General features: G+C 32.8%; 1 protein-coding gene across 1 annotated transcript; it reads right to left on the bottom strand.

The window, feature by feature from the left end:
- Positions 1-830: 830 nt before the first annotated feature.
- On the bottom strand, positions 831-6,357 carry LOC141648416 (cyclin-D3-1-like). The gene is made up of 4 exons (XM_074457072.1): positions 5,679-6,357; positions 4,240-4,441; positions 3,486-3,616; positions 831-1,320 (listed from the first exon to the last, which is right to left on the bottom strand). Exons 1-4 carry the CDS (start codon positions 6,123-6,125, stop codon positions 976-978), a joined length of 1,125 nt encoding a protein of 374 aa, XP_074313173.1. The 5' UTR covers positions 6,126-6,357; the 3' UTR covers positions 831-975.
- Positions 6,358-10,933: the final 4,576 nt, after the last annotated feature.

Genomic DNA, 10,933 nt, shown 5'->3' with positions numbered 1-10,933 from the left:
ATATGACTCAGCGTGTCTAATCCTTTTATGAAATGCTAAATATAATAGGTTAAGTAATAAAACTAAAGACGGATTAGAAAAGATACTAATAAACTGGCAAAAACAACCTAAAGCGTGATATAAGTAATTAAGTAGATAATCTCCAATCGGCATGACATCCGAGCATTAAAGTGAATGCTAAATCGAAATATAGAACTTATCATACCAGTATTAACACTAAAATCAATCTTAATCAAGTTATATAAAACCTATTATTATCACAAATAGTTCAACCCTAATTAGTATTTGATGCGATCTAGATAAGATAATCCTTAAATCACACTACAACCATGTATAGAGTGGAAGTCCAAAACAACCGAAATGCAATTTCAAGCTAACAACACTAATCGGTAACCTCTTTTCCTCTAATTCTTTAGAATTACCCCATTTTAAAAAATTTGACCACGGGATTTAAACAAATAGAGTAATTTTAAAGAATCGAAAGTACATTTTATTTTTCAACTCATTTGTCTCCACATCTTTAAAGCATACCTAAAAACTCCATGACCATTTCAGTAGACAATGACAGATTTTAAACAACTACTCAATTTTGAATTTCTAGCCCCGCCACTTTCTCCATCTATCCATTTTTGCAAGAATTTTGTCATATGATATAGACCATATAGTCATATAGTAAGTACGACATTTGTTACCATGTGAATATATTATGATTGCACAAATACGTAAGCTGGTTTTACACAAATCTATCGTAAAACGGATCTTGTATCACCATTTGAATCCGTTTTACGACTATATTAGTGTAAAACCGTCTTAAATAAGACTAACTCATATGAAGACGAGAGAAATATAAGTTCCCAATTTCTTTAAAGAGGAGCAATGAAAGTAGCAAGGCTCGACTCATTAAGTTTCGAACATTTATAAAATTCCGATCACTAGGACATACTAGCTAGGGACGGAAGAGTTTTAATTTCTCAATCAATGAGGACTTTCGACGACATCCACAAAGACTCTTGAAAGTGAAGGCAATTGCAATGTCATGGGTTGCTCATGAACTCTTCCTTTCTTCCTTATCATTGGAGACGACGAAGAAACCGACATTCGGCCACCGGTGTCAATACTAGTAGCTACCCCCCATGAGTCATTGGAGCTATCACTACTAAAGCAATATGCATCCATCACTCCACTTGGACTACTTGGAATTGTGTTAGAATTGTTGTTCATCATCATTTGCTCGAATTTCCTCTTGTAATTGGGAATGTCGGATTCAATTCTCCTCGACGATGTCTCCACAATTTGATCATAGCAATCCTTCACATTCTCCTGTTGCAAAATTTAACAATAGACGATTGTGAGCGACAACATTCACCAATTAATTGATTTTCCAAAAAGAATGGTCTCATTGAGTCTCGAACCCTTGACCTATTTCGCGTGTACCCTTGTGCACCTCTAGATCCGCCTCCTAACGACAATGTGAATAACCCATTTAAGTTACTCCATATATCGGAAGGGATCTTACAAAGAGTGAGACTCCGGCCAAAACTCAAATGTCATTTTCGTACTAGTCTAGACGTGTAGTGCATCAAAACGTATATTACAAGTGTTGGGAGATGCTAAAGCGTACCATACCAAAACTCGATGAGTCAATGAGAGGGATCTTACAAAGAGTAAGACTCCGATTCAAACTCAATGTCATTTTCGTACTAGTAAGGCCCTGTTCTTTTGGACTTAAAGTCACTTAATTTAAGTTAACTTCAAATCCTATAAGTTCAGTTCAGTTCAATTCAGATCTTATAAGTTCAGTTCAGTTCAGATCTTATAAGTTTCAGTCCAAAAGAACAGGGCCTAAGTGCATCAAAACGTACCATACCAAAATTCGATACTACCCAGATAAGACCTTATTATACTTTGCTGTGATTTTAAGGGAGAATAGAGCAAAAATGGGATCAAATTAACCAAAAATAACAAAAAAAATCACACATTTCTAAGTGTAAGTGATTAAAAATAGATTAAATTTAGTATAAAAAGTTTGTCATTAAGCAAAATAAGTGAAGGGTTGAGAAACCAAAGAGTTGTGTCTAAGTTGTCAATATGTGAAACTTCTAAACATGATGGAGTACAGTTCACTGAATCACACTGATCAAACTGGTGTAAGTGTGAAACAAACAACAAAACAAAACAAAACAAAACAAAACAAAATGATATCGAGGACTACTCTAGGACTCTAGGATTATTAATGTTGTTAATGCTTGTTTTCTAGTCCAACTTTTATTGAACTATTCAAATAAACATTCAAAATCATTAATGCAAAAATTCTAAAATAAGCGATGTATAATAACTTCACAAATTCTCATTATAGACGGACACTATCCGTCTATACGTATAGACGGATACCATTTCCCCTCACAAAATATCCGTTTGCCATAAAGTGGGAAGCACATGGAGGGTGCCCCACCTTGTCCCCCCTACTCATTTTATTGGAGGTCTTTACCCGTCTGTTCGCCCCGCCCGTCTATACCAAGACCTATTGTAATAACTTATACGGAGTAAGTATTTCTAAGGTTTATGTATGTTGTACAACACTCTTAGACTACTTCAACATTTAATAATTGGGTAATGATAAATACAACTCAGTGGGTTGTATTTAAGAAATCAAAAGAGGAAATAATTGATATATGCATTAATTGTATTGGTTAATGTGTAATTTAGTTCTAAATTCCTAAATTAATATCCAAATTAGAAGGTATTTAATGCTTAAATACAACCCAATTACCCTTAATAATTTTACCGATAATCCCTATGTTGCTCAGACTCTTCAATATTGAATAGATTGCATTCCCGTGTCAGACACTCATCATTCGGACGTGGTTAGGACACTCGGACACTTCATTTTAGACCAAAAACATGACTTTTTTCGTAAAATAGACGTATCTGACACCTGAACACACACCCATATCAGATACTTGTCATACTTCTAACCAAGTCCAACCAACAAAGGTTAATCTAACTAAAACTTGTATTAAAAAATTTATACTCCGTATTGATCATTTATGCATAGATATCATATCATCACCTAACAAGTGTATTATTGACCATATTACCCTTGTGTTATAAAGGCAAAAGGGACTACTTGAGATTTGACTTTTGAGAACTCTAGCAATCTCTCATTACATGGATGGACTTATGGTCCTTGTACAGTTGTACTCTTCAGACTGCATTATATCCATCCATACTTAGCAGTATTAGACCATTAGTTCACTACTTTTTTTGGACAAAACATTCTTTTGCTTATAATAATAAATGTGATTAATGCCAAAATGTCATATCATGTTATCAAGACGGATTTATTATGGACAATACATGCAAGTGTAACGCCTTATCGACCATCCGTTTGTATAGTACGGTCTTTGTGCATCTTTTTATCCACGATAAAATAACTGTAGTGCAGAAGCGTGAATAAACTAAATTAATTAATGAAAAACACTAACCTTGCTAATATTAAGCACATTAAGAAGCTGAGTTTGGTACTCAAGAGGGTTGCAATGCTCAATCTGGTCAATTACATGCATCATTGTTGCAGTTGCCAACACAGATGGTAGATAATTCACAAATCTCCAATCTACATTTCATCATCAAATAAACACCATCAATTAATTAATTACTATAATATTCAAATAAAACCAATTCACTTTATATAAATATCATATCATATCGCAATGAACCTCATTAAATGATTGCAACGATATATATTTACTCCTTTGTTCTACGGAGTATTTTACAAGTTGTTTTAGCATACTGCATATGAATTACGATTTTTTTTTTTTTGGGAAAAGATGAATTATAAATTATGTATAATTAATTATTAACCTTTAGAAATACGAAAAAACACTTTTTACGCCAATCAAAATGAATGGTAATGCTTAATTGTCCTCTGTTAACACTCCATTAATTATTTTCTTCTCATGTGATGACATGCAATGTAAAACAACAATAAAAAAAAGGTAATTTACACTTTTTTTTCAGAACGATTTATAATATGAGACAGGGAGTAATATACAAAAGACCCATATAAGACCAACTAATTAAAAACATGTGACAAACCCAACTATTTAAATATAAAAAATCCAAAATTTGTCTCATTTTTTAAGAGGAAAAACAAAGACTAGAACTAAGAAAAGTCATGATAATAAATTGATTAAAATGCTCAAAACATTAAATGCATTTGCTTTTTTTCATGCTTACCAGAAAGAAGAGAAAGTAAGAGGTCTTCACATTTCCTAAGAAATTCCCAATGAAGATGATTCTTTAATCCTAACCGTCTGATTATATGATCAAGAAATGATATTGATGTTACTGGATGCATCTTCCATTCTAGTGTTGATAATACCAATATTTCCATCTTTTGTATGTCTCTTGGTTCAAATATTGGCCTTGCTCCCTCCACCTTGACATATAACATCATAAATATTGTTAATTTATCGTGTTATTATGTTCATAACCCGTCTTATCATAAAAGAAAAAAAAATGAGATAATATCATCGATATTAACTTTACTTTTCCACATGCTTAAATTATGTACATTTCTATAGTTGGTCTAGTCAATATACGATTACATTGTTATTACATTCAAAACCCGTCTAATCAACTCAAGAAAAAAAAGTAAATGAGATAATTCCCATATAAATTATGTACATTTCTATAGTTGGTAGAGTTAACATAAGATTTTACTTCCATCTTTTGTAATACGGAGTAGATCCTAAAAACCATATCATTACGTTCAAAACCCGTCTACACTAACTTAATAAAAAGAAAAATGAGATAACATTATTGATATTTAAACTTACTTTTCCACATATTCATTAAACTATGCAACATTTTCATACTTGGTAGAGTCTACATAAGATTATACTCCAATCTTTTATAATAATGGATCCAAAATACCGTATTTTTACGTTCAAAACCCGTCTACATCAACTTAAGAAAAAAGGAAAATTAGATAAAATCATCAATATTAAACTATTCTTTCTACATGTTCATTAAACTAAGCAACATTTCTTTCTACACTTACTTGGTACAGTCTCTATAAGATTATACTTCAATCTTTTATAATACGTCCTAAAAATCGGTCCGTTTTTCTTAAGACCATTGCTTTTGGTCTGAAATAAGACGGATAACATGTCATCATTTTACAATAAAATGTTATTAATTTTTTGATAACATGTTACCATTATTGTTCACATCATTTTCAGGGTAAAAAATGACACCTCTAGTCATAACATTTTGTGAATTAATTGGTTATATTTTCTTAAAAAATGGCAATATTTTATCCGTCTGACAAATAAGACCAAAAATGTACGTCTGAAACAAGAATTTGTGCCTAAAAATCGTATCTTTACGTTCAAAACCCGTCTACATCAACTTAAGAACAAAGGAAATTAGATAAAATCAACATTATGCTCCAATCTTTTATAATGGATCATTACGTTGAAAACCCGTCTACATTAACCTTAAAAAAAAAAAAGGAAAATAAGATAACATCATCAAAATTAAACTAACCATTCCACATGGTCATTAATCTATGTAAGTCCAAATCAACAATGTAGTAGCTCATACCACCTGGTAACGCTCTATCATTTATCGACATAACAAAAACCCGAAAAATGTAAATAAAAGAGACTTACTTGAAGGTCCAAAAGAAAAGGAACATGAGTTTCTTCAACTTTAGCAGCAAGAGAAAGACAAGTAACAGCAGCAAGTTGAATAGTCCATGGTTTATCTTCTTGAATAATAGAAATATCACTAGAAATACATCTATCAAAATAATTAACACCAAGTATTGATGTTAATGCACTAAATCCATAATATGAATTCACTTTTAACATCCATTCAACTGCTTCTTTTCTTCCACAAATTAAACTAATATTAATATTTTTATTATTATTATTATTATTATTAAAAATTCCTTGGTTTTTTTCTTTAATAAATAAAGATTGAAGTTCTTCATCTTCCCAAAACAAATCTTGTTCTAATAACATTAATGGCATTAAATTTCCAAAATCAGTATTTTCTTCATCATCATCATTTTCCCATTTTTCTTCTTCACAATATAATTCATCATAAAATGCCATTTTTTTTTTTGCTTGGTTTTAAGAAAGATGTGATTTTTTTTTTTTATGTTTTCATGGTAATGTAATAATGTAATGGGAGCATTGATGGATTTAACAGGTCTGAAAAAGCTTCCTCATTGATGGTAATTTGAGAGCAGAGAAATTGATGTATGAGAAGAGTAGAGAGAAGAGAGAAGAGAGAAGAGAGTCAAGAGTGTTTGAGGGATTATTTTAAGTGAGAAGTAAAAGGAGACTGAGATCACGCTTGTCTTTTTTTATATAACAGGAGATCTTGGAAGACAGTTGTATATTTGTTTACATTTTGTTTATTTTTGTTGTTGTGGATATTGATCATACCAATCGTTTTTTGATTAAAATAGACCTGGTAATGTTGACCCGACACGAATTTGATATGGGATACGAAAAGTATGATTTGAATGGGTTTTTCTATCCTATGCCCACTAGGTATAGGATAGGAAATTCAAAGAGGAAAGTATTAATGATGTTTTTATGGGAAATTACAATATTCTATCACTTTACAAGAAAAACATCATTAATTTTTTCCTCATTGAGTTTCTTTTCCTATGCCTAGTGGGCATAGGATAGAAAAACCGGATTTGAATTTGTCTCAATAGGTTTGAAGTGACCCAAGATTAAAGTGCTCCGACTTGGAGGGACCTGAAATGACCTGATAAATCCAAAATGAGCCGAAATGAATTAGTTAGCAAAATCCTGATTCGAAATGACTCAAAACTACCCATGACGACCTGACCCAAAGAGATCCGACTTAAAATGACCTGATAATTTGTTGACCCGAAAATAACCTGACCAAAGTAACCCATTTGTTAGATCTAGATTAAAATACTCCTAACAAATTCGGAGATAGAGTCTTAAGTTTCATAAATACAGGTTTTGTGTGTATAGAGTTGGCCATGGTCGGTTAAGGTTGGACTAAGTGACGAGTTCGGGTTGGCAAGACAACCCTAACCCGGTTATAAGGGAGGGTGAGACGAACTGATCCTGAGCTGATTCGTGGACTAGTTATGAGTGAGTTGGGACGGGGAAGTTAACCTTAATCCTGTCTATTGGGCGCAGTTTAGGTCTAGTTATGAATAGAGTTATGTGGGTTGGGGAATTGGGTCAACAATGTTGGTCCTCGGGTTTGCTCGCATGGTTGGATAGTTAACCAGTTCTACCAGTGTAAAACAATTATACCCGTGTAAAACAATTATAGGTAACCAAATGAACGGAATAGAGGGAGTATGCAACTATTCTTCTATAAGTTAGTTTTTGGAGGCTATTTAGGCAAATAGAAAAGGGTTTTAAACATGTTCTCCTTCTTTCGCTGTTAATCGACATATCTTATAAACGAGTTGTTTATGTTGGAACGTGTCAAACGTACTACTTACTACGTTAGATTGGATTATTTTGGATTCGTTCACATGAGTTATTGTTCAAGGTTGTTAAGTTCGTATGATTTTGGTTCCATGGTAGTGAGTTTCTTACTTCACTATGAATGGGGAATAGGAAGTTTAAGTTCGGAGTTACATGTTACATTCATTTCGCATTGAGTAGTTACTTAATTAGTCATTTTTAATTTTTTTTTTCTTTTCAATTGAATTTGTATAGATGATTAAAAGTCGTCCAAGTAAATTTTTACTAAGTTATATCCATATTGATTTATCCATGGTTTGGTTCCGATTGGATCGGATCGGATCGGATCGGGGCATTCAAATTTTAAGAGAGTAGTACAAGTATATGTCAATGAATAGGTTAAGAGACACTGCTCGAGGTAGTAGAGTAAAATAGTGAATGTGTATAAAGTGTGTTGTCGAAAGCAGAAGGGCAAGAGAGGAGTTTTACGAGTATAATGGTACATGCAAAACAAAATACAAGAATTATACAAGTATAGGGGACTTTGTTTGTGTTTCCTTAGCTATGATTTTGTCGGGTATATGCGTAAAAAACGTTGTGAAAAGTTAAAGGACACTAACCAATTTATACCCAATTATTTGCTTTCGTTGACCATTTTTTTGCATTTGTGGCTTACTCTTTCCCTTCTTTTCATCTAGTTACGCTATTCAATCCCTTATATGGCATTCATATTTGCCATAATTTTGGTGTGAACGGTCCTATTATTATATAAAAAGATAACACATTTATTAACACCAAATGAACAAATCTTTTATATAAATGGACCGTCTTATTCTAGAATTTGTGTCAAATTTGTGTTTATTGTTTATAATCTCAATTAATGAAGCTTTATAAATATGATTTTTATTGTAGCGGAGGCGTATCGTTACCTACTCCGTATTAATTAGTTAGTTGATTAAGGCTATAAGAATAAAACAATAGCAAATGTCAAATAAAATTGACACACATAGGCTATTCATCAACAAAATTGAGCCAAGAATTAGCTTGTTTGGTTTGGACAATTGGAGATTAAATACAAATTTCATTGGCTTTTTCGATATCAAAAGAATGTTGGACTGATTCAAAGTTTCAAACACATTAGGTTGTAGGGATGATCCACGAGTTTAAATAAACTTGGAATACATGATTTCATATCTTGTTCACCATCATCCATTGTTCTTGAGTCCAGAAAAGAAGTTCATAAACCAATTTTATTCTGGGCAATTTTCCCTCCTATTCTGAATAAGTGTCCCATTTGGATAATGACACGAAAATTAAGGAATATAGTTAAAATAATGAAAATTATTGTATAGGGGTAAGAATATATGAGTTAAATAATAAAAAGTATTGAATATGATGAGTTATGGGTGGTTATGGTGGTAAATAAAGAAAAGAGTTAATGGTAGGAAAGTAAAAAACCATGTCCAAATATGGCAAATGGGACAGTTATGTGAATAGACGGAAATGGCAAATGAGACAGTTATTTAGAATAGGAGGGAGTATATAGTTTTATTTATGTCAACACCCGAGTATTCTATTATAACCTTGAGTCCACGACCGCCCTATTTTGATAGGCGTGTATGGACCATCAAACCAGCCTCACAATAATAGACACCAGTAACAAATTTAGATTTACCGGACAAATTTTTCAAGTGTAGGCTAGTCCATGTCCGGTCTAAACCCGATAATATGATCAGTGATCACCTCTAATCTAAATCCGGTTGTTACCATATTTTTAATGTACAATTTGTTTGTGATTCATGATCATATAATAACTCTTGTAACTCTTTAATTATTGATTGATTGATTCCAAAGCATTTTATTGTAGTGGTCTTACAAAAATAATACTCGTACTCGAATATGTAAGAAGTTATGAAGGTCAATAAAAGAGTTGACTAGGGAAAATTACCGGCATTTGTCCCGACTTACTTGGGATTAAATTAAAAAAAATGAAAAGAAAGTGAGACAGCGTGATAACATGGGACTACGTATTTCAAAGCATCCCCCCCTTTGGGAGTTGAAAACATACATACACACTTGAGAATTGAGATTTATACTTAAAAAACTACGACTAGATAAGGTGTATAAAGCAAAAAAATATAAAGAAAAAAAGAAAAGTTGATATTGGAAAATGGTAAAGATACAAAAGTATAATACTCCATTTTATCGCGGTTATTTATTTATGTTTTTCTTATTTGGATGTCTCATTCATCTCTTTATATTTTCGTTTTAAGTATGTACATGTTGACCTGGTAAATTGGTCAGTCGGGTCGGGTGCAAGTTGGATTAGTTCAGGTCAGGTCATTTTTGGGTAGGATAGAATTAGGATTAGGTCGGCTAAATTTGGGTTCGATCATCTTCAGGTCTGTTATAGAGATAATGGACTGTGTACAACAATAAACATCCGAAAAGAGCCAAATTGATCGGATTAATTCGGGTTATGAGTCAATCTAGGATCCTTAGTTCGAATGTCGGACCAGGTACGGGTCGCGTTATTCGGGACGAGTTAATTTTATCAGGTCTATGTATATGTTATTTTTTGTCATAATTTGTATATTTAAAAGCATAGTTTTCTAATTTTTGTAAGTTATCAAATTAAAAAAAATGTAAAAAAATGATCGGGACAGAATCGAGAAGTGATTAACACTAATATAAAGGAGGGGATTTGGAAGAATAGGTTATGATGACAGTTGTAATCTTTAGATTTATATAGAAAGAATACAAAAGGAGGAAAGGGGGAAGAGTTATTGTAAGCCAACTATTCCTTGGAAAAGTCTATAGAATGGTACGCTCCTGCAATGCCATGCTGGTTGGGAAGGAGCATACTGATATGTCATCACTATTTTTATGTTAGCATAGAACTTGTCATGGCTTTTGATGTTGCTCCATTTTTATGCCTCAATTAGATTGATTATTATTGCTCTTTTGAAGTACCATGTATCGAACGAGAACGAGTCATTCGGGTTGCACAAATTCTCATTGAAGACATGACATATCCGTCACAAGCTGAAGACGGATACCATTTTACCTCACAATGTACCCACTTTTTCTCTCTCTGCAACACTATTCATGTGGTCCCCTTTCTCCACTAACCCATTTTGTTACCATTTTATCTCACAAAATATCCGTCACAAATGGTAACCCGTCACAAGGGAGACCAATTGTTCGGGTTGAGTTTGGATTGAAGTGTTTTCGGGTTTGTTGGTTTGTTAGTTTGGGTTTATTTGTGGGTCCATTTACCCATTATGTTGTAATCCGGTTACGATTTATAACCGTTATGGTTAGATTTGATAAAAATGACCAATTCGAATAACTCGGTCTGTACCCCACCCGACACCCAAACTTAAGACCCGAGTTTGACCCAGACCTGAATTTAGCCAAACTAATATAATCCGACCTGAATGTTTTTTAGCGCA

This window comes from Silene latifolia, chromosome 3, assembly GCF_048544455.1.
Source record: "Silene latifolia isolate original U9 population chromosome 3, ASM4854445v1, whole genome shotgun sequence".
NCBI lineage: Eukaryota > Viridiplantae > Streptophyta > Magnoliopsida > Caryophyllales > Caryophyllaceae > Silene > Silene latifolia.
Note: the sequence above shows the minus strand (reverse complement) of the source record. Positions and strands in the feature narration are given on the sequence as shown.

Bases quoted from the DNA above. Each gene is read 5' to 3' on its own strand.
- LOC141648416 (XM_074457072.1), bottom strand. From the start codon at position 6,125: ATGGCATTTTATGATGAATTATATTGTGAAGAAGAAAAATGGGAAAAT. The intron at 4,442-5,678 runs GTAAGTCTCTTT...TTATATGTCAAG, and splicing joins CTTTTCTTTTGGACCTTCAA to GTGGAGGGAGCAAGGCCAAT. The intron at 1,321-3,485 runs GTTAGTGTTTTT...ATTTTGCAACAG, and splicing joins ATGTGCTTAATATTAGCAAG to GAGAATGTGAAGGATTGCTA.